Source organism: Narcine bancroftii, chromosome 1 (genome assembly GCF_036971445.1).
Source record: "Narcine bancroftii isolate sNarBan1 chromosome 1, sNarBan1.hap1, whole genome shotgun sequence".
NCBI classification, from domain to species: domain Eukaryota; kingdom Metazoa; phylum Chordata; class Chondrichthyes; order Torpediniformes; family Narcinidae; genus Narcine; species Narcine bancroftii.
The window spans coordinates 37,704,956-37,729,059 of NC_091469.1; the positions used below are offsets into that span (position 1 = coordinate 37,704,956).

General features: G+C 43.3%; 1 protein-coding gene across 9 annotated transcripts in view; it reads left to right on the top strand.

Annotated features, from left to right (window-relative positions):
• The window catches only part of LOC138757128 (tyrosine-protein kinase JAK2-like), a 297,517-nt gene that overhangs the window by 187,462 nt on the left and 85,951 nt on the right, over nucleotides 1–24,104 (top strand). For all 9 annotated transcript variants that reach the window (XM_069923956.1, XM_069923994.1, XM_069923978.1 and 6 more), the window contains 3 exons: nucleotides 2,936–3,053; nucleotides 9,061–9,206; nucleotides 12,641–12,962. In XM_069923956.1, the coding sequence (XP_069780057.1) occupies nucleotides 2,936–3,053; nucleotides 9,061–9,206; nucleotides 12,641–12,962 (586 nt within the window). The remainder of the gene's footprint in view (nucleotides 1–2,935; nucleotides 3,054–9,060; nucleotides 9,207–12,640; nucleotides 12,963–24,104) is intronic.

Sequence of the window (24,104 nt, forward strand, 5' to 3'; positions counted from 1 at the left end):
ACAATCACTAATGACTATAATGTGTGAACAGTACACTCATCTCACTGTACACAGGTACATATGAAAATAAACTTCCAACTTGAGTTGATATCAAGTCTCTTTTCATTTATTCTTTCCTACCCTTGCTCTCCGAGACTCCTCTTCCTTCCACTGTTGAACAGTAGACAAGACCATGTGAGAACCAGCAGATGACAATAAACAGGAAATGTGTGGATTCTTCTGTTTTGTTCAGATAGTGAAATCTTACCTTAAGGACTCCAGTGAAGTTCCTCAAGGCCCTAAAACTCAAGACATAACTGCACTTTCCAGCATGACTAGGAGCCAGGACTAAACCAAGGGTACAAACTGTCCCATAAAAGCAATTCATCCATCCATTGCACAGACTGAAATATGGCAAACATAGCAAAGATGTAAGCCTCTCATTTCTTGGTTGCATGTTAGTGAGGAGGACTGGATGTTGAGACTGGATTAACATTATGCTGATCAAAAGTTTGAGATGCAAAATCTCATTTGACACTCTTAGCAGTGGAAAACTAGCAATGACATCTTGTGATTGATATAAAGAAAGAAATCTGGTCTGGAGCATTTGAAAACATGTATGATCCAATATTGTATTTCTGGGTGTGATGGTTCAACTCTGCTGTCAGAGAACAAGAACCATAGAGCAATACAAAAACTTTAATTACAATTATAATTACGTCGGCAGGAATGAGTAGTATTAATGTCAGGTAGCCAGTGCTACCCTGGTTAATATCAGAATCTTATTCGTAGGTTCAATTAAAACTGTACAATATTTAAGGCATATTCTTGATTTCAAATTTGATATGCATCTCTGAACTAATTGTTACATGCTTATTTTTTGCATCATGCATTTCTCCTGTCCAAAGACAGGGAAATAGTTTGATGTCAAATCATTAGATGATTTTATGGAGCAACGCCACATTGAGACCAGCTCCAATGGGGAAAAAAGGCGGACTTACCTTTTTATGGAGAAGGCCGATCCAGCTTTGCTTTTATGAAGAGCGGCATCGGGAGCCATCCTCCGGAGTAGAGGGAGGCGGGAAAGTGGTGCAGTAGCAAGCAATGGACATCTTCGTTACCCATAATCCCCCATGCAGCTGGGACTGCTCTGAGAAATGCAGAGTGGTTCCAGCTATGTGGAGGATTATGGGTTACAAAGACAGCCATTGATCCTTTTTCCAGCTCTTCTGTCCAGTACTGCCCCTCCAGGTTGCTGAGCCAGCTCTTTGTTCCCCTCTTTGAATCCATTGGACTCCCTGGTTATGCTTATCCTGTCCACTCCTCAGCATCTCTCCTCCTTCCTCCTGGGCCCTGGAGCTCAGCACTCAGGTCCTTTTGCCCTCTGGCCCCAGCAGCTTGGTGGGCTCTAACTCTCCTTGCCCCCACTGGGCCTCCACGCTTTTCTGGCCGGACTCCCTCCACTCCCCCTCATCCTGCACGTACAACTGCTCTTTCTGGCTTCTCGCTGCCCTCTTGCTCCTCGGCCTTGGTGAAGGGGCGAGGGGCGAAGGAGGAACAGAAAGAGGATATTTGCAGGTGGCAGGAGGAAGCCATAACCCTAACACCAATCTCAGTGGGAGTCGTGGTAGTGGCTCCTGGGTCGTGAGCTGATGGCATCATCACATCGTCATCAGCCCACCTCTAAGCAGCCACCTTCAGCGGCATTGCCTTTATGGAGTGAGGTGAAGCGATTCTATCCCCATGAAGGATCAGAGTCCGCATCCAGTTTTTATAAAGGTAGGTGAATCGATGTAACGGCGGAGAATATCCGCCTTTACATTCACTTTTTCCCCCACTATAAAAAGGCCTAGTTATTCATATGTACGAGTCTACTTGAATAGATTTCATTTCTTGCATACAAACAAGTTGCGGTCTGGTATGGTCGGTCCCAATAACTTTAACGTTTACATTTTGTATACCTGAGATTTAGACTTTAATTACCACATGTAAATCATCAGTCTGGGGAAATAACTGAATCTTTAAGAAACTCAAAGGAAAGGAAACATTTGCTCAGTTTCAAAGACAAAAATATAGCTTATCACTGAGAGGAGAAATCTTTGCCTTCTGTAATAATCTTGATAGATTGTTATCAGTCTGTCATTAATCAAATGGGAACATCTGTCAGATAGCTCTAAACTCTTGTAAACTTGTTGAACAATTCATTTAGGAAATGGTTTTGAATAGTTAATTTAAATGCCAATTTAGCTTATCTGGAAATTGCCCAGTGTCCTGTTTCGAGTGAACTTGTGTTTTTTCTAGGGAACTCTGTATTTTATAAAAACAAAATCAGTGGTGATTTTTCTCATAACTAATGTCTGGACATTATAAAAATACAAACTTTAACATTGGAACTTGTGTTTTAAAGATGTTCAAATACAATTTGGAATGCGAGAAGTTTTAAAGGTGGGGGATTTTCAAATAAATAAAAGGATGATTCCATTGAAACATGATAACTCAGGAACGATGGAAACAGAATCTGAAATGTTTTAACTTGAATCTCCAGTAAAATTATTGGTTAATTATACCATATTAATTGATACTCATCTTCATTTCAAGATCTCAGGACTTTTTTTGCCCAGATCCAGGTCCTTAAGATAACCTTGTTTATTTTTCAATTTTTTTCTCTACAGGAATTACTTCATCATATTACCCTGACCATCACACATCGCAGGCAAATAACATTTTTGAATGATACTGCCTTCTCTCGGTTGTGGGATTAATAGTGTCATATTTTAAACTTTTCATTTCCCTCTTTCAGATGTTTAAAGGTCATTAAGCAATCTATAAATCAAATATTTCTTGTGCCAACAGATAATGCAACCAATTAGATTTTATTACATTACAGCTGTGAAAGTAAATTAACTGAAAATATAATTGCATGATTAAAATAATCCTTTTAATATTCCCTCCATAGATTCTACTTTCCACATTGGTATAGTCCAGGACACAGGAGAGCATATCGTTGTGGTGTGACCAAGGGTACAGAGAGCCCTTTCATTGATGATACTATAATGATGTATCTGTTTGCTCAGGTATAGATTTTCACTTTGACTTTGATAGAGAAGTGCTAGAACATACATTTGTCACATTGATAGCAGGGAGTGACTGTTAATTTATTATATGCATATAACATGCAAATGTTATGGAAATTATATGCATACAACATGTGGATGTACAATGAGTATCTTTGTAGTAATTGCCTGAACTGTGATCTTTGAATAAATCAATTGTTTCATCCCTGTTGTATAAATGGAAAGGTTATACAGCAGTTGAACTTCCACCTATCCTTTAATGGTAATAGTCCCTAGTTTTAAAAGGTGAATGTCTGGTGCTCTTTGATCTTCAGGAAGGATCTCTTGACATATTATACTTGCCAATGAATACTATCACTGAATTTAAACAAAGGTGTGCAGTTCTGTAGTGAAAAAAATAATTTAATATTTGATATTATTTTCAATTTAAACTAAAAGTAAGTCTCCCATATTAACAATAAGGTACGATAGCCATCCAAAGAGCCAAATAAATCAGGGAAAAATTTCAGAAGGATCCGAGGTAGCACTTTTTCCCTGAAACTACGCTATTTAATGTGCCATCACTCATCTGTCTTCTTTGTCCTCAGTGAGATCTATGACTTCAAATGCTTCCGAAACTGCTTTACTTGGACATTAGGGCCATGATCACTAGGCACTTTTACATAGCCGCTGAGAAGCAGAAAATTTGCTCCACTGCCAGTGTAAAAATGTCCTGTCAGAATTTATTTGCTAAATTCCATCCCATAATTTTTCCACCAAGACATCTACACATTTTTACAGAGTGGTTGCAATGTAAATTGACCGCAGGCACTCTGTAAGATACTAGGCTAATGAATGCCAATCTGCACGAACCATCTCTGATGCTCCCACATTTCAGCGTTCACCACAAAGCCATTTGTGCCTTAAGTGGTTTAGTTGCTCATTTAAATATGTCTTTAGTGTTGTCACAGTCTCTGCCTCCACAGATTTTAACCACTCTCTGGTTGAAAAGAGAAATCCACTGCATATCCCCTCTAAATCTCCTTCCTGTTTCCTTAAACTTCAATCCTCTGGTGAGAATCACCTTTGCGAAAGGTAAAAAAAAAAACCCTTATAATTTACAATATTTCAATTATGTTCCCACCACCTGCTTCTCTCCAATCACTTTTTTCTTTTCCAAGAAAAGCAAACCCAGCAATCTAGTAGCTTTTCATTGTTGCAAAGTGCTATCCCAATCAACATTCCTGTGAATTTGCCCTGCACGCTCTCTATTCTCCAATAGTGTGGTGATCAAGAACTCCAGTTGTGTCCTAACCAACGTCTTATATCATTTGTTGCTGTTTTAAAGGGATTTAATTTTGATTGGTCAGCTATAAATTCCGCTGGTGGATGGGACACTGCAGCCTGACCTAAGACATCTTAATGCATAGCTTGTGGTAAATTTCTTTCATGTAACTTGCATTTAGATCAGTAGAGTGATTTTTTTTTTAATTTAGAGACTCAGCACACTAACAGGCTCTTCTAGCCCATGAGCCCATGCCATCCAAATGTACAATTAACTCACAAACCCCACGCATTTTTCAAGAGTGGGAGGAAACCAAAATACCCAGAGGAAATTAATGCAGTCATGGGGAGAACATACAAACTCTTTACAGACAGCGCCAGATTCAAACCTTGTCGCCGGAGTTGAATAGTGTTGTGCTGCTACTCTATACGTTTGTGGGTGACACGGAGTGAGGTCAAAGACTGAGAAATGTCCTCTCTAAAGGTCCTAAAGTGGCAGGGATGCGTGCTAGCTAGTGATCACCAGCTCTGACTGTGTAAGTAAGGAAATCAGTTGCTGCTTGCAGTCCTTGCAGCAATATCAATTCTCCCTCACAGAAAGCCAGCCCCACATTCTGGAAAAATAAGCTTTGTACCTTCATCCAACCCAGTCACCATTCTTCCACTTCCTGAGATTTTCCAAAGTCCACAACTCCCAATCTCTTTTCAACATAAACCACTATTCACACTTGCCTCCATGCCGCCACCACTACATGGTCCTTCCCCTTTCAATGAAGCCCATCTTCCTGGTGAAATACTACTGTATATCTGCTTATGGTTGAGGTGCAGTACCCTGGCCAACTGCACTTCAATTATCTATTGTATAGATAAGCAGATGAAGGTTTTGAACTTTTAGTTTTGAAATGTTGCAAAATTGAAAAGTTGTTTATTATGATTATCTCAAGAATTTATTCAAATGATGAAGACTTTTGCAGGCAAGGTCAGCATTTATTACCCAACCATAACTGACTTTGGGAAGGTGGTGAGTCACCATCTTGAACTACTCTGCCATATATGCGGAAGATGACACACAGTGCAGGGCTGGAGGAGGAACCAAGAATTTGACCAAATGATAACAAAGGTGCAGAGAAGCCCTTCCAGATGAGCAAAAAGCATGATGTGTAGGGAAACCTTCGGTTGATGCTACCATTAGGTACCACTATCACTGTCATAAGCAGTAAACTGCAGTCCATGGGTATAGTAAGAGGCTGAGTACGCAGCCTTGCAAGGCACCAGTGTTACTTACCTCTCACCACTAAGCACAAGTGCTTCCCAGGTCTTACTGCATGTAAGTGTGATTGCTATGTTATCTAAGCAGCTTTGAGTGGGAATTGAACACAGTACAAGCATTTCTATATCTGATCCTCTGAGAGAAGGTCTTTGCTGAAGCTGGTTGGACCTGAAGCACTGCCCTGAGGTACTCCTGCATCAGTATCCTGAGCTGAGACAATTGGCTTCCAGAATCACAGCCATCTTCCTTTGTGATTCCATCCGGTGTAGCGATTTGCCCTCGATTCCCAGTGACAATTTTGGTTGAGGTCATTGATGCTAAATGCTATCTCGATCTCAAGGATAGGGGTTCTAACCTAACCTCAGAATTTCCCATCACCATGGTTAGACTTGGTTTGTCTTGAAGTGGGGTTATTAAAGTGCAATTAATAGATTGCTGCCTCGCAGCTCCTGTGAACAGGTTCCACCCTGACTTCCTGTGCTATTTGTGTGCATTAATTAAGACGTAGTGAGAGGAAACTTCCAGGCAAACCTCCAAGCAAAGCTTGAGGATGCAAACTGCTTTACGGACACGTCTCCTGAAACCCTCTGGGATCAGCTGAAAACGCCCATGCTGCAATCCACTGAAGAGGTACTGGGCTTCTCCTCCAGGAAGAACAAGGACTGGTTTGACGAAAACAACCAGGAAATCCAGGAGCTGCTGGCAAAGAAGCGATCTGCCCACCAGGCTCACCTTGCAAAGCCTTCCTGGCCAGAGAAAAAACGAGCCTTCCGTCTCGCATGTAGCCATCTTCAGTGCAAACTCCGGGAGATCCAAAATGAGTGGTGGACAAGCCTCGCCAAACGAACCCAGCTTAGCGCTGACATTGGTGACTCCAGGGGTTGTTAAGAGACACTAAAGGTGGTTTACAGCCCCTCACCCCAAGTCCAAAGCCCTCTGCGCATCTCAGATGGCGAAGTCCTCCTCAGCGACAAGATCTCCATCCTCAATCGATGGTCAGAACACTTCCAATCTCTTTTCAGTGCCAACTGCTCAGTCCAAGAATCTGCCCTGCTCCAGCTCCCTCAACAACCCTTGAGTCTAGAGCTGGATGAGGTCCTTACCCAGGAAGAGACATATAAGGCAATTGAACAGCTGAAAAGTGGCAAAGCAGCAGGTATGGATGGAATCCCCCCCCCCCCCAGAGGTCTGGAAGGCTGGCGGCAAAGCTGTGCATACCAAACTGCATGAGTTTTTCATGCTCTGCTGGGACCAAGGAAAGCTGCCTCAGGACCTTCGTGATGCCATCATCATCACCCTGTACAAAAACAAAGATGAGAAATCAGACTGCTCAAACTACAGGGGAATCACGCTGCTCTCCATTGTAGGCAAAATCTTCGCTAGGATTCTCCTTAATAGACTAATACCTAGTGTCGCCGAAAATGTCCTCCCAGAATCACAGTGTGGCTTTCCCGCAAACAGAGGAACTACTGACATGGTCTTTGCCCTCAGACAGCTCCAAGAAAAATGCAGAGAACAAAACAAAGGACTCTATATCACCTTTGTTGACCTTCGACATCGTGAGCAGGAAAGGGCTTTGGCAAATACTAGAGCACCTCGGATGCCCCCACCAAGTTCCTCAACATGGTTATCCAACTGCACGAAAACCAACAAGGTCGGGTCAGATTCAGCAATGAACTCTCCAAACCCTTCTCCATTGACAATGGCGTGAAGCAAGTCTGCGTCCTCGCACCAACCCTCTTTACTATCTTCTTCAGCATGATGCTGAAACAAGCCATGAAAGACCTCAACAATGAAGAAGCTGTTTACATCTGGTACCGCACAGATGGCAGTCTCTTCAATCTGAGGCGCCTGCAAGCTCGCACCAAGACACAAGAGCAACTTGTCCATGAACTACTCTTTGCAGACGATGCCGCTTTAGTTGCCCATTCAGAGCCAGCTCTCCAGCGCATGACGTCCTGTTTTGCGGAAGCTGCCAAAATGTTTGGCCTGGAAGTCAGCCTGAACAAAACTGAGGTCCTCCATCAGCCAGCTCCCCACCATGACTACCAGCCCCCCCCACATCTCCATCGGCACACTGAACTCAAAACGGTCAACCAGTTTACCTACCTCGGCTGCACCATTACATCTGATGCAAGGATCGACAAAGAGAGAGTCAACAGTCTCGCCAAGGCAAATAGTGCCTTTGGAAGACTACACAAGAGTCTTGAAAAACAACCACCTGAAGCAACACACAAAGATCAGCGTGTACAGAGCCGTTGTCATACCCACGCTCCTGTTCGGCTCCGAATCATGGGTCCTCTACCGGCATCACCTACGGCTCCTAGAACGCTTCCATTAGCGCTGTTTCCGCTCCATCCTCAACATTCATTGGAATGACTTAATCACCATATCGAAGTACTCGAGCTGGCAGAGTCCGCAAGCATCGAATCCATGCTGCTGAAGACCCATCTGCGGTGGGTGGGTCACATCTCCAGAATGGCGGACCATCGCTTTCCCAAGATCGTGTTCTATGGCGAGCTCTCCACTGGCCACCGAGACAGAGGTGCACCAAAGAAGAGGTACAAAGACTGCTTAAAGAAATCTCTTGGTGCCTGCCACATTGACCACGCCAGTGGGCTGATATCGCCTCCAACTGTGCATCTTGGCGCCTCACAGTTCGGCGGACAGCAACCTCCTTTGAAGAAGACCGCAGAGCCCACCTCACTGACAAAAGATAAAGGAGGAAAAATCCAACACCCAACCCCAACCAACCAATTTTCCCTTGCAACCGCTGCAACTATGCCTGCCTGTCCCGCATCGGACTTGTCAGTCACCAACGAGCCTACACCAGATGTGGTCATACCCCTCCATAAATCTTCGTCTGTGAAGCCAAGCCAAAGAATTAAAAGTGCTGGAGAAAGCCAGTGGGTCATGCAGCATTCATCATGCTGTTTGTGTTGAGGTGAGTGGCAGAATCGGGCTAGTTGATGGAGAGAGTAAAATGGGTTTACTGCAGAGTTGTATATTTGGGTGCCTAATGTCAGCGTGGATTTCTTTATGTTTCTAGATCTCCTGGCATTAGCATTGGTGAGTCAGTTATTCGCATGTAGTTCCGTGTTCTCAGTGAAAAGATGCTTCTGTAATTTCAGGAATTAACGATATGTTATCACCCTCTTGTCCATTATTTGATGACTTCACCCTTCTAAGGATTGGAGTATTAACCTTGGCTTTTTTTTTTGGTCTCTTTGGGACAACATTATTATTGAGGCTGGTTAGGAATACATTTTAGAAAAGCCCTTCTGATCTTATGTGGTGTCAACTGAACATGGTTGAAAGCTACACTGAAGAGTAAAAGGAGCATTTCGCATTGTTTTACAATTAGCAGCATAATTATGGCAAGCCCCCATTTTTTGCTTTCCTTTAATAGGAGATCGAAAGGAGAGATCTCAATTGAAGGGGTGAAAGCTGATGATTTCTGCTTTTCTTTCATAGTGGCGTGATGATTTTGTTAATGGATGGGTCAAGGTCCCAGCAACACATGAAATGCAAGAGGAATGTCTCGGGATGGCAGTGCTTGATATGATGAGGATGGCAAAGGAGAAGGACCAATCCCCTGTGGACATTTATCATTCAAAAAGGTAATAAGGCATTTGCAACTGTACACTTTCTATAATGTTATCTCTGTAACTCTTGTCAGGAGAATAAGGTAATTCCTGTATCAAAATCTGTCGTCGTTCATGGATTTAACATTGAAGTAATTTGCCGCTCTAGTTCTCTGAAATCACTAGGAGCATGCAATGAGAAAAGAGGACCAACTAATTGTAAACCTCAAGGAACTGAGAGGGTTGATGAATATAGTGAATGCAAAACATATCAATCAGAAGGCACCAGGACCATTTTCCAAGTGTTCCATGAGCTCATTAATTGTAAACATCAGGGATTCTTAGATTGGCAACTTTATAATTCTTAAGGGAATAGAAACAACTCTAGAGGCACAACAGAAAACTTGAGACATAATGAGCAGATGATGGATATAAGGGCTACAGAAGATTGGCGTAGTAGTTAGTGGAACCTGCTGAGCTTCTCCAGCATTTTGAGTTTTTGCCTTTACAGTGACAGCGTTTGGGACCAGGGTTCGAATACCACACTGTCTGTAAGAAATTTGTATGTTCTCCCCATGTCTGCGTGGATTTTCCCCAGGGCTCCAGTTTTCTCCCGCCATTCGAAACATACCGGGGATATAAATTGGGCAGCACAGACTCGTGGGCTGAAATGACCTGTTCCTGTACTGTATGTCTAAATTTAAATTTTTTTAAAAATTGAAAACCATGACTACACAGATTCTTCAGTCATTCTTTTAATTCCCCAACACCCAATGGGTGACCTGCTGAAAGCAGAAGACAAAGATGAACAGCATCTGCTAGAAGCACCACTTCCAAGAACATCTCCAGGACCACTTCCAAGAGCATTTCCATGATTCATTCTTTGACACATTTAATTGATTCATCTCTCACATTGCCCATTCCACGATCCACAAAAGATTGAAAAGGCCGCACATCAACTGAAAACCAGCAAGGCAATTCATGATTTAATCCTTAAATTTATTTACCCCTCCTTCCACTTCTTCATCCAAGTCAGAACAGATCCCTGTGGGACACCACAAGCCACTGACTGACCTGCAGGCAGAATAGGTTCCACCTACCACTACTCTCCAACTGCTGCAGGGAAGCCAATTCCAAATCCATGCAACCAGGTTTCCATGGATCACTTTCTGTATTAGGCTACCTTGGGTAACCTTGTCAAACTCTTTACTAAAACCGATACACCACATCCACTACTCTATATCACTGCTTTTGTCACCTCCTTGAAAAACTCAAATTAGATTTGCGAGACACAACCTGCTACTGATAATATCCCTAATGAAATGATGCTTCTTCAAATACTCAAATCTTGTCCCTAAGAATCCTCTCCAGTAGTTTACCCACCACTGATGTAAGATTTGTATGTCTATAATTCCCACAATTCTCTCTATTTCTTGAACAAGAGAACTGTATTTGCCATCCTACAATCCTCCTGTACCACTCCTGTGGTTCGGGTCGACTCAGTGATGATCATCATTAGTGTATCAGCAATCTCTTCTCTCACTTTCCATATAAACCTGTGGTATATCCCATGTAGTTCTGGGGATCTATCTATACTAATGCTTATCAGAAACTCCAACACTATCTCTTTTTAACCTTGAGATGTTCTAGCACATTCACCAAGGTTCCTCTCTCTGATGAATATCAATCCAAAGTATTCATTGCAGACCTCCACTAACTTATCTGCCTCTAGGCATAGGTTACCCCCTTTATGCCTGAATGGATCTACCTTCTCTCCCGTCATCCTCCTGTTCTTATCAACCGGAGTTCCTTTGCCCTACCATCTTTTTCCTACCTCCACATTTCTGCTGTGCATTTTCCTGCAAACATCTGTTGCCAATATACTCTCCCAAGTTCCTGCCTAACCCCAATGTAATTAGCTCTTTCTCAATTAAATACTTCCCATATCATCAGCTCCTGTCCTTGTCCATAGATATGCTGAAAATCATGGAGTTGTGGCCATTATCTCCAAAGTGCTTGCCCACCAAGAGGTCTATCACATGACTGGGTTCATTGCCCAGTACTATATCCAGTATGGCCTCCCCTCTAATCGGCCTATCAACATTGCATGTTGATAGGAATACCTCTTGGACACACCTCATAAATTCTGCCCCATCTTGCCCTTTTGTGCTAAGAAGGTGCCAATCAATATTAGGGAAGTTGAAGTATCCCAAGACAGAAATCCTGTTATTTTTGCATCTTTCCAAAATCTGTCCTTCAGTCCTCTGGTATGTCAACTGTGATTACCAAAGATACAAACATCTCTGTTAGAGCTATAGCAGTCTCTTCCCTTGCTTCCCATAGCATTCTGGGATAATTCCGTCAGGCTCCTAGGATATATCCACCTTAATATGTGTCAATATTCCTGACACGGACGTTCCAAAATATCAATGTACCCATCTCCTAACTCTCCATCTTTCACATCCTTCTCCCCAGTAACTACCAATGAGAAGTATTCATTTAGGATTTTGCTCGTTTCTCTTGGCCCATAGTTCCAATTTAGTCCCTGAGGAGACCTACCCTTTCTCTAGCTTCCGATATACTTGCCAAAGGTTTTGGGATTCTGTATAATCCTGCTTTCCAAGACTATATTTTGTCCTCTTTTTTTTTCCCCCTCTAGCAGCTGCTCCAGTCTATTTTGCTAGGATCTGCCTTATACTGGTGAAATTACACCTAACCCAATTTAAGATCTTTAACACTATGACCGGCCTTATCTTTTTTCATGATGACCTTGAAATTTACTGAATTATGGTCACTGTTTTTAAAGAGTTCCTGCAAAGACACTTCCACTACTTCCCATCCTCATTCATTAAGTTAAAGGTGGAGACCAGACCCTCTCCTAGTAGGGCTCTTTGCATATTGCTTTAAAAGAAACTCTCTTGAATGCACTTTACAAATTCCACTCCATCTCACCCCTTTACACTTGGGCAACCCTCAATATTGGGAAAGTTAAAATCATCTATGAAATTCTTCACATTTCAGCAGTATTGAGAGATATTGTCCATAAACAGGTATTAAACCTGCTATTACTATGCTCGTTTCCTGCATCCTTGAGACAATTCACAGACTGTCTGTGTTTTACTGACCATGGTAGGATAATTTCTTCCAACAGATGGTAGATCCACTACAGTGAATAATATACATGAAATTCACAATGCCGAATCTGAAGGCAGCTACCCAAATACACAGCCTGATTTAAGAGCTGGAGCTAGAATATGATCTGTACTCATTGGTTCTGCCTAGTTTTATGAATCAATGTCTAGAAAGTTGATGATATCATGGCAGATTTTGATAATACACTGATGCAGCTGTGATGTATTTGCTCGCGAAGGAAAATCTTGTTTATTGCTGATAACATTGTAATTTTTCAAAAGTTTTGCTCTGAATAATTATTTCCATTTCAACTGTTAATTGTATTGTTTTAATTCCAGTTATAAATCATTGTTGCCAGAAAATGTTCGCGTTCAAATCCAGAATTATCATTTTGTGACAAGGAAGCGGATCCGATACAGATTTTATAGGTTCATCCAGCAGTTCAGCCAATGCAATGCAAGTGCGCGAGATCTGAAGCTGAAATACCTCATTAATATGGAAAATTTGCAGCCAGCCTTGTTCTCTGAGTATTTTGAAGTGAAAGAGCCCATGTGCGGCCCTTCAGGAGAAGATATATTTACAACCATCATTGTAACCGGAAATGGTGGCATTCAGTGGGTAAAGGGAAAGTACAAAGACAACGAATCTCTATCTAATCAGGTAATTTCCACATTAATTTAAATGTGTTTGTTGTTGAATAAGCAGGCAGGCTATCTAACAACATAGCAGATACAAACATTGCATTTAATAATGTACTAATCCAGTTAAAAAATTATCATTCCCCTTCCATAACATACGTTCCTGAGCTGATACAGGTTAGTGACTAAATTGTCACTGTTGAGTCCACACAACGGGCACAGTGGTAAACACCCATCGATGTCCATGATGTAAAGAGTCATCCTGAGTGCACTATTTTTGCAGTCATATATTGTCCTGTAGAATTTTCTGTTTGTTTCTTTTGGATATGAATTTGCTTTAACAATTGCAAATAGTATTTTGCAAATACCTTTGGAATTACTTTTGTAATTTTTGATTTGAGATGAAGGTAAAAGTGTTGATTAATGAGGTAATTTATCACTTTGATAAGAATTCTGTCTTCCTTTTTTTTTTGCCAAACATCTTCTTTCTTGGTAGTGGGTTTAGATTTTCCTTTTATAATAAAATATTAATACAAAGCAATTTGGTTGATTTAAAATGTGAAGTACCTTGGAGGAAATGATATGATTTCAGTTTAATGTATCTTTCTGACTTTCAACATGTAATTTTTGATATTAATAAACATATTGAAAAAGGAAAAAAAATAGCAACTACAACTGCAGGTCATGGTTGGGTTATATCTGCTGTGCAGCCAAGAAATAGGTCACTCAGGCCTCTGAGTCGATGTCCCAAGATGTGCATCACAACTCCTTCATTTAATCTCATCAAATTATCATGCACCCTTTTCTGCTCAGGTGATGGGCTCATTTCTTGTTATTTGCAAAAATGCCCCTTAACATGTATAAGAACATGACCCATAGCTAACCAATTATTGGTTTAACTAATTTCACAATTAACAAGTCCCTCCACTTTGAAATGTTATTTCAACACCCTGGACCCTGAGAAACAGGAGATAATGGACCAGCTGGAATAAGAATCTATATTTTTAGTTTTAATGTACACTTTCTGACGATCAACTCAATCTCCCAATGATCCATTAACTGCAACATTTATTTCTTAATACATTTTTGAATTTTGCAGTTGTAGTTGCACAGAGTTTACATGATCCTTTTATCACACGATATAACCTGTATGGAGGAAGTAATATACTGGTATGGATAAAGAACAAAGTATGTTAATGACTTGGAGAGAGAAATTGAATGTTTAGTGACCAAATTTGCAAATGACAAAAATAGACGAGAAGGCAAGTTGCGAGGAGAATACAAAAGTTTACAGGTGAACATTGATAGGTTAGGTGTGTGGGCCAAGAGTTGGGGGTAAACAGTGGTGGTGCTACCAGAGTTGCTGTAACAGCAGTGCTGCTGCACTTGTGCATTTGAGAGAGGGGAGAGCGCAGATACAACACTGCTCTGGAGTGTTCAACTGCTCGATCCAAATGCCAGCAGCTCCATACAGGCATTAAATGGCCAGTTTAAGGACTGTTTTGAAACTAAAACCCTGCAACCACGGGTCTGTGCCCAAGATGATGGTGCCTGTGCTTGGCAGAGGTCACAAGGGGTGGCAGACTCCATGGAGCAGCAGACTGACACCAGAAATGGGGAGAACACCTTCCGTTGAGAAGGAGAAGATGGCCCTACAGGATGGTGACCATGGCAGCGGACCAGCAAGGGGCTAAGTGCCTGAGGGACCCACACGGGCTGCAGGCAACTTGTGGTTGTGGAACCTGCTCAGGCTGTGGGCTGCTGGTAACTGGCATGTCCGAACCAGGTATAGAGGTTGCTGAGGGCAAGAATGTCTCCCGATGGGCCTCGGGTGCTGAAGGCTTCCTGATTGTTTGGATCTGAAGCTCATCTTCCCGATGGAATGAAGAGGCATCATTGTAGCTTCAGAGGCTGGAGGAGCACTGGAGGCAAATCCATGGACATAGTGACTCTGAAGGGACTCTCTTGCTTCTCTTTCTCTCGTACTGTAAGGGGCACTGGGTGGCACTAATGGTTGCTCTTTGCCTTATAGCAGGCAGAAGGCAATTATGTGTAATATTACATATTCTGCACTATTACATGACAATAAAGGAATCATGAATGAAGCATAATATGAAATTGATATTTTTGGAAGGATGAGGTAAGTTAGCTGATGATGTGACAATCTGCAATGTTGTCTCTAGTCAGGAGGATATTCTTTGGGTACCTTTGTTGAAATGGTTGGAACAAAGGTAAATGGAATTTAATCTAGATAAACATGAGGAGATGCACTTTGAATGACCAATGGATAACGAATGAGAGGCCACAAGGGAGATTAAAAGTAAGGCGACACCTCGGTGTTCAAGTTCAAGAATTCATGAAGGGGGCAGCACAAGTCGATATGTTACTGAAGAAGACATATTGGATGCTGGCCTTCATTCACCAGGGCCTAGAATAAAAGAACAGGAAGATTATGGTACTCCATAAACCATTGGTTAGTTCGCAGCTGGGGTATTGCCCAGTTTTGAATGCCACATGGGAGAAAGGTCATGATTGCATGATAGAAAGTGCAGAGGAGATTCATCAGGATTGTGTCTGAGTTAGAGAACCATGAAGAGAGACTGGATATGCTAGGTTTGTTTTCCTTGGATCAGAGGACGCTGAGGAAAATCCTGAGAGAAATATACAAAATTGAGGACCATAGACAAGGTAGATAGCAGTACCAACAGGAGAGATACCTAAAACCAGAAGGTATAAATTTAAGTAAGCGGTTGAGAGGACATCGGAGAAGCCCGAGTGAATAATGTCATTGCATTTTGTTGAAGCCATCTTGGTTGTCGAGAACAAGTTGCATCAAAGGCTTTTCCATGCTGTTTAACTCTATGGCTCCATGAATAGTGGTGAGGACAGGTTTCTAGTGAGAGCGAGAGAATGAAAGGGGTGCCAGTCCAGTTCTAAGGTAATGAACACATTAACTGCTGTGGAAAGTTTATTGATTAGATGTATCACTGCCTGGTTGAGAAATTTAAATGCCCAGGAATGCAGAAAGCTGCAGAAAGTGGCAAACCTAGTCAATTCGACCACAGGCACTGACTTCCTATCCATTGAAGACCTCCATGTAAGATGCAGGTTGAAAAAGGCAACCAACATCTTAATGGTCACATTCTGGTCACAATGTCTTTGCGATACTACCTTCAGGCAGAAGATACAGGAAGATGAAATACAGCACCCCAGGTTCAAGAACCACTTTTTTTTCCCAACAACAATCAGACTCCCTGAACCACCCTCTTGTAACCCTCAGCAGAATCCTGTGGTGATGTTCTCCTGTGTCTGCGTGGAATTTTCTCTTGGGGCTTCGGTTTCCTCCCACCATTTCAAAACGTACCAGGGGTGTAGGTTAATTGGGGGTAAACTGGGCGGCATGGACTCATGGGCCAAAATGGCCTGTTGTCATGCTGTAATAAATAAATAATAAACTACCCCAGGATCACCAAAAGATCTGTCTGCACTATTGAAATGTCACTTTAATTGCACTAACTACATTTGTGATATTATTTATCTATCTTTTGAAATTTATTAGCGCTTTTTCCATCTTGGCATAGAGTGATCATTTAATTTGTACTATGCCATTGGTACATTTTATGTACCTGTGTGGCTGCAGCAAGTAAGAACTTTGGTGCATCTGTACATTGTGAATATGCCAATAAACACTCATCCCCAAACAGAGAAAAACAGACCATATCTATGAACCCACAGTGTTCTCTTTTCAGCTAAAGTACCCCCATGAATGAGACATTTATAAGTTGAATTTGTATTTTAGTTTGTGCTTGGGTGTTCACTTAGCAGATCTATCAGTGGTTGTTTCAAATGCCTTGCATGCCTGATCCAAAAGCTGCGTGTTTATATGTATATGAACATTCCTATCCAGGAGATCACATTTGAATCCAAATTGATGGTGATTTATGAATCCTTTAAACAGTATTCCAAAAGTAAACTTATTTTTACTCAAATTATATGTAGTTGTGGAGATATTTCCAAAATCATCATTTTTTTAAAGTGTGCATTAACATTACTGAATGGAATGCACCATCCATAAATTTTAATTTGTCAAAGATTACACAGATCACTTTCCCATGACCTAACTGCACCTGTCGAGTTGGAAATCTTACTTGAAAATAACAAAGAAAGTAGCAGATGCTGGACATTTAAAATAAATGCTGGAAATACTTCAGGCAAGCTACACCTGTGGGATGAGAAACAGAGTTGACATTTCAGGTTGAAGGCCCTTCTTCAAAACTGGGAAGGAGAGAAAAGAAGGTAAACAATAAAATCTGCCGATGCTGGAGTCTAGTGGAGTACACAAACATGCTGGAGAAACTCAGCAGACCACACAGCATCCATAGGAAGTAGCTTGTTATTGCCATGTAGAGGATAGAGAATGACTCTGATTAGGTAAAATGGGTTAACCTTGGGAATAAACTGTTAACAAGATTAACTGGTCAATGAGTGAATGGAATTAGTTGGAACCCTGCCTTACTGAGGTTTTGAAGGCTCTATTTAAATGTACATATATTTTGCCATTTAATAGTTTCATTAGTCATTACTTTGGAGGCTGAAATAATTTACAGAGGCATGTGAAGTTTATAACATCAGAATATTAGTTTGCATTATTTGCTTGAATGTTACTTTCAAATGTGCATTCACTGAAAAACAGAGAAAAAGTTAAATGCTCAGTCTTTTTAAGCTCTGTGGGTTGTGGTTTCCTTATCTTAAAATGTCCTGCAGTTTTCCTACCATGGCTCAGCATAAGCAATTTCTACATATCACCCTGCAGTGAACTGGGATTCATTGGTAATGTCTTGTGCTGATGGCTGGCTCCACCACCATCTCCTCGCATATAACCCTGGTTTCCTGCCTAGATCCAGAACCCTTCCAAAGATCACTATGAAACCCTACCCCTAGTTATAAGTTAATAAAAGTATTTGTTCTCCCTCCAGTCGTGAGAGATTTTATTCGCGCTACAATTTTATTAGGTTATTCCCTAATGATGGAAGCTCTACTCAAGCCAGGCGTGCTGCTGAAAGACCCTCTGTCCCCTGACATGGCTGAGGAGTTCACATACTGGCTAGACTCCTTCCAGGCCTACGTGAACGTGACCAGAGACATCTTCCACACCAATGAACTCAGGAGGTCTGCACTCATTTAGAGTGTAGGAATGAAAAGGTATGCAGTCATCAGGGACTGCACTACATATGATGCTACTATTGATGGCTAGGTACCTGAAGTCGCAAAATGAGGTCCTAGCGAGGCACCGACTTGCTCTGTTGTCAATGGCCAGGAGAGATCATCAGTAACTACCTGCTGGATCTGTGGACGCTTGCCAAAAAGTACATGTACAAAGCGGCCATGGGCCGAGTTCGTGAGGAAGAACAGATCTGGGACATTCAAGTTACAGCGATCCGCTCGAGGTACATGAGGCAGCGACTGCTCGAGTCGGGAAAGAAGGACCTGGCTAGCCACGTTGAACTGGCCAAATCGTTTGAACAGGCCAAGCTCGAGAACGACGACTTCAAAGCTAGTCAGCTCGCTCGCCCAGGTGACCACTTCCAAGGACCGTCTGCTTCTGCTACCCCAGCCCTAACGTCTGCCACCTCCTATGCCAGGAGGTGTTTTTCTGCAGCAAGAGCCAGCATCTCCGATCTCATTGCCCGGATAAAGACTCAGTGTGTTCCAGCTGTGTCAAGAAAGGACATTGGGCAAGGGTTTGCACGCAAGGGAAAACCCAGGGAAGTCCGCGGCCTGCACCTCTCCCGGATCCGATTCTACCCTAAACCATCTGCCCCGAATTCACCCGACCCCACTTGCTGTGCTAAATGCGAACGGAGGGTGGCAGTGAGGAAACGGCGTGAAAAGGCTCAGCGGCCATCTTGCCACGACTCAAATTCAAACTCGATGTCATCATCATCTTCAAGGGAGGAAGGAGAGCAGCCATCTGCTGCACCATGAGGTCGATGCCATCTTACCCATGCAGGCCAGCTCTGGATGGTGGGGGCCACTCAAGTGAGGAAGATGGAGTCTCTGGGGACCTAGCCTCGATAGTCCGAGATCAGGACAGACTTCACCAGCTCAGCAACTCCATAGTGACTGTAAAGGTAAAGGGACATTCCACTAAATGCTGAATCGACATGGGCTCTACTGAAAGCTTCCTAGACGAGGACTGTGCAAGAGTACAACCTTAAAATTACTGCATATTCCTTGCATCTCATTCACATTCTACGCATATTCAAAAGCGTTGTATAGTACACATGTCATTTGAAAGGGAGAAGTTCTGTAAATTTTGCCTGTATATACTGTGTGCTCTGGTGTTGGGTCTGGACTTCCTGTGTCACCTTAAAAGTGTGACCTTGGAGTATTCTTATCCCCTCCCTCCCTGTAATGGTTCAGAGCGGAGGGCCCCTAAAATCAGAACCCAGATGCAGCCTCTCCACACTGAATATCCATCCCCCCCACCCCACCCTTCCTGAATCTATCCTCGGTCTGTAAATCCATTGCTACCAAGAACAGGAAGTACAGTACAGCAGAACAAGATTTTATAAAGTCTGAGACACAATGTCTGCTTGACGAAGGTATCATCAAAATTAGCACCAGCCCATGGAGAGCGCAAATGGTAGTGGTATAAGGGGAAAGTAAGTTCAGGCTATAGGCAACTATTAATCAGGTCACACTCCTGGACGCATACCCCCTCACTCGAATTTTGAATGTGGTGAAATTGACCATCGACCTGAAAGCTATTAGACCATCGACCTGAAAGCTGCTTATCACCAACTGCCAATCTGTTTCAAGCACTGTTCATATACGGCATTTAAGGCTAATTGTCATTTCTATCAATTTCTGTATTACCAATGGGGTTTCTATCTTCCACAGGCAGATGGACAGAATGGTGGACGAGTATGGGTTGAAGGCTACCTTCACCTCCCTCGATAATGTCACCATCTGTGGGCACACCTTGGAAGACCATGTCACCAACCTCCAGACTTTTCTTCACGCAGCGAAAGCCCTGAACTCACTTATAACTCTGACTAGTGCATGTTCAGGACTAAATAGCTGGCTATCCTTGGCTACGTGGTGGAGAATGGCATAATTGGCTCCGATCCCGATGGGATGTGCCCCCTGTTAGAGCTCCCGTTCCCAGGACCATAAAGGCTTTGAGAAGATGCCTGGGGTTTTTCTCATATTACACCCAGTGGATCCCTCAATACGCTGATATGATTTGCCCTCTCTTAAAAGTCATTAATTTCGCCCTCTCGGCTGAAGCCCAAATGACTTTTAACTACCTCTGGAACCATATTGCGAAAGCACCATACACACGGTGGACGAGAATGTACCTTTCCAAGTAGAAAGCGACGCTTTGGACATAGCCTTGGCCACTACACTCAATCAGGTGGGCGCCGGTTGCATTTTTTCTTGGACATTACAAGGCCACGATCTCCGGAACCCATCTGTGGAAAAGGAGGCTCAAGCCATTGTAGAAGCCGTAAGGCACTGGAGAAACTGCCTGGCTGGTAGAAGATTTACACTCCTCACTGACCAGCACACGGTCGCATTCATGTTCAATAATGTCAAGAGGGGCAAAATCAAAAATGACAAGATTGCTAGGTGGAGCCTCTGCACACACAGGCAAACTGCGGTCTTTGCATAATGAGCTCTGCCATTCAGGGATTACCTGCATGGCTCATTTTATCATGGCGCGCAATCTGCCCTACTCCATGGAAGTCTTCAGAGAAATGACCAGGTCTTGGCAGGTCTGCGCAGAGAGCAAGCCACACTTCTACCGCCCCGCAAAGGCACACCTGATCAAGTCATCCAGGCCCTTCGAACAGCTCAGTGTCGATTTTAAGGGACCTCTCCCATCCATGAACTGGAACACTTTCTTCCTCTTTGTCATTGATGAGTACTCCTGCTTCCCGTTCACCATTCCATGTCCAGACATGTCCACTTCTCAGTCATAAAGGCCCTAGATTCCATTTTTGCCCTGTTCAGGTATCCCAGCTATATTTATAGCGACCGGGACCCAGCCTTTATGAGAGGAGCTTCGTCAGTACCTGCTGGTGAGGGGCATCGCGTCTAGCAGGATAACTAGCTACAACCTCCAGTGGAACGGGCAGGTTGAAAACGAGAACGCCATAGTCTGGAAGACCCTGACGTCAAAAGGCCCTGACGTCAAAAGGCCCTGACGTCAAAAGGCCCTGATGTCAAAGGCCTTCCACACTCATATTGGCAGGATATCCTTCCTATGGCACTCCATTCCATCGGGTCACTACTATGTACCGCAACCAACGCTACTGCTCCCGAACTCCTATTCAATTTTGAGAGGAGGTTGGCATCGGGAACTACATTCCCAACCTGGCTCACCACTCCTGGTCCAGTTCTTCACAGGAAACATGTGAGGAGAAGCAAAACTGACCCCTTGGTGGAAAGGGTGAAACTGCACCATGCATCCCCCTTCATCTTTAAGCCGGAGACCCAGCCTGCCTCTCCTCCCTCACAAGGGGACCAGGAGACCCAAGGAGTCCAAGGCCCCCTGGTGCTAATGTGCTCAACCAGGATCTCCAGAACCTCGGACTGCTTAATCTGTCAATTTGTAAATAACTGTATATTTTTCAACTTTTTTCTGAGCCCATGTTCCCTGTCTTCATTCATGGACCTAAATTCTACAGGAAAGGGTGAATGCAGTGAACTAGGATTCACTGGTAGTGTGTTGTGCTGATGGCTGCCTCCGCCCCCATCTACTCACATATAACCTTGGTTTCCCGCCTAAACTCAGAACCCATCCGAAGACTACTGTGAGACCCTACCCTCAGTTATGTTAATAAAAGTGTTTGTTCTTCCTTCAGTCGTGAGAGCTTTTATTCACGCTACACACCCACATGCCATTATGCTGCTAACAAAGATCAAGTCCCTTCCTATATTTTTCAGATGATTCCAAAGCAATGTAACTTGCATCCATTTGAGGTTTAAATCCAATGATTATTTGCCAATCCAAGACATGCTTACAAAAGGACTTAAATTATCTGATATTTACCAAAGAAAGCAAACTGTAAAAGTTTATAATTGTAGGAAAAATAAAAGCCCAAAGGAGAACTTTATAAACTTCCATCAGGACACAGAATTGAACTCTTTTAAACGAATTTACTCATTTGAATCTAATTGTTGAAACTGTAGCAACTCACCTGAGGCTTAATCGAACCAGCTTGGGAGGTTCCGAGTGACATCATGACGTCACAATGTGATGACGTCATTTGGAGCGCGCGGGGTTTTAAAGAGCTGAGTGTGACTATCTAATTAAATGACTTTTACTGAACTTCGACTCGACTATGTCTGATCCTTTTCCTTTTCTTCATTTCGCACTGTGACACGGTTGCCACATTGATGACCCTGACTGGCCCAAACAGATTTTGGACCCAACTTGGACAATGCAGCGATTTTGCTCAAATTGCCTGTCTTTTGGATCACTCAACCTGAAGTTTGGTTCGGGCAAGCTGAGGTGCAGTTTCACGTTTGCAAGGTAGAAGTGGACGCCAATAAGTACTATCATGTGGTAAGAGCCCTCGACCAGGTCACAGCTGATCGAGTAGTGGATTTCCTTTGGGACACACCAGCTCTCAGCAAGTGCGAAGCCCTAAAAACCCTCCTCCTCCAGATTTACGGTCTCTCACGGCGTGAGAAAGCTGCATAACTCCTCCATATTGATGGCCTAGAGGACCACAGCCCTTCAGAGTTAATGAACGCCATGTTGGCACTGGCAGATGGCCATGGACCTTGCCTGCTCTTCGAGCAGTTTTTAGAGCATATGCCAGAAGACATCCACCTCACATTGACTGACAAGGACTTCAATAACCCTCGAACAGTGATCGCCCGGGCAGACATTCTGTGGCATGTGAAACTGCAAGGTGTAAGGCCCACATAAGTTAGTGCTGCATCACACCCAAAGGCCCAGGCTCCATGAGTACCGACGATGAGGGGGAATGTTCCCCTGGACAAGAATGACTCTGTGACAGCCACCTGATGTTTTTACCATCAACGCTGGGGTTCTAGAGCTCGCCACTCCCAACCCCCTTGCACTTTTCCAGGAAAACGTTAATGGCTACGGCAGCTGGCCACTGTAATAGCCTACTCTACATCTGGGATGAAGTCTCCTAGTGCAAATTTCTAGTCAACATGGTGCAAAGGTTAGTGTCCTTCCTCCTTTGGACTTTGACACCTGTACCAGGAGCGCAGGTCCTGTGCTCATTTTGGTGAATAACATTTAAATTCGTACGTACAGCACATGGACTATACACCTGAAATTCGGCAACATTAAGTTCACATGAAAGTTCATTCTTGCTGCTGTGTCCTAGCCATTGCTGAGTGTCAATTTCCTCAGAGCCCACGCACTATGATGGACTTAAAAGGGTGCCAGTTGGTGAACACCACAACATTCCAGACTGGCATGGATTTCCTTTTCATATACTTGGATGACGTTCTCATTAACAGCCACAAAGAGCACCTGCAGCATCTGTGTTTACTCTGCTGCAGCCTACAGGAGTTCGGGCTCACTGTGAACCCTGCCCAGTGGAAATTCTGGCAGTCCTCTATTGAGTTCTTGGGATATCAGATCAGCAGCTGGGGTGTTGTTCCATTGCCTAGCAAGGTGGAAGCCATCCTCAAATTCGCGAGGCCTGATACCATCAAAGGACTCCAGGAATTTGTGGGGATGTTCAATTTTTATCGCCCCTTTCTATCCTCTGCAGCTCATATTATGAAATCCCACTTTGACCTCATGCCCAGCGATGCCAAAGAACTCGAGTAGACAAAGGAGACGACAATAGCATTCCAGCAAACCAAAGACACCCTAATGAAGGCAACATTGCTGGTCCATCCACAAATGGATGCACCAACCACCTCGATGATAGACGCGGCAGTAGGCGGGCTCTTGGAACAGTACATCAATGGACAATGGAAGCCTCTAGCATTTTTTAGTAGCCATCTCCGCTCTCCAGAAACAAAATACAGCACTTTTGATAGGGAACTGCTGGCACTGTACCAAGCGGTCAGACACTTCCACTATTTTTTGGAAGGTAGGGTCTTCATGGTTTTTTACTGACCACACACCGCTAATGTTTGCCTTCACGAAGGCATCAGATCC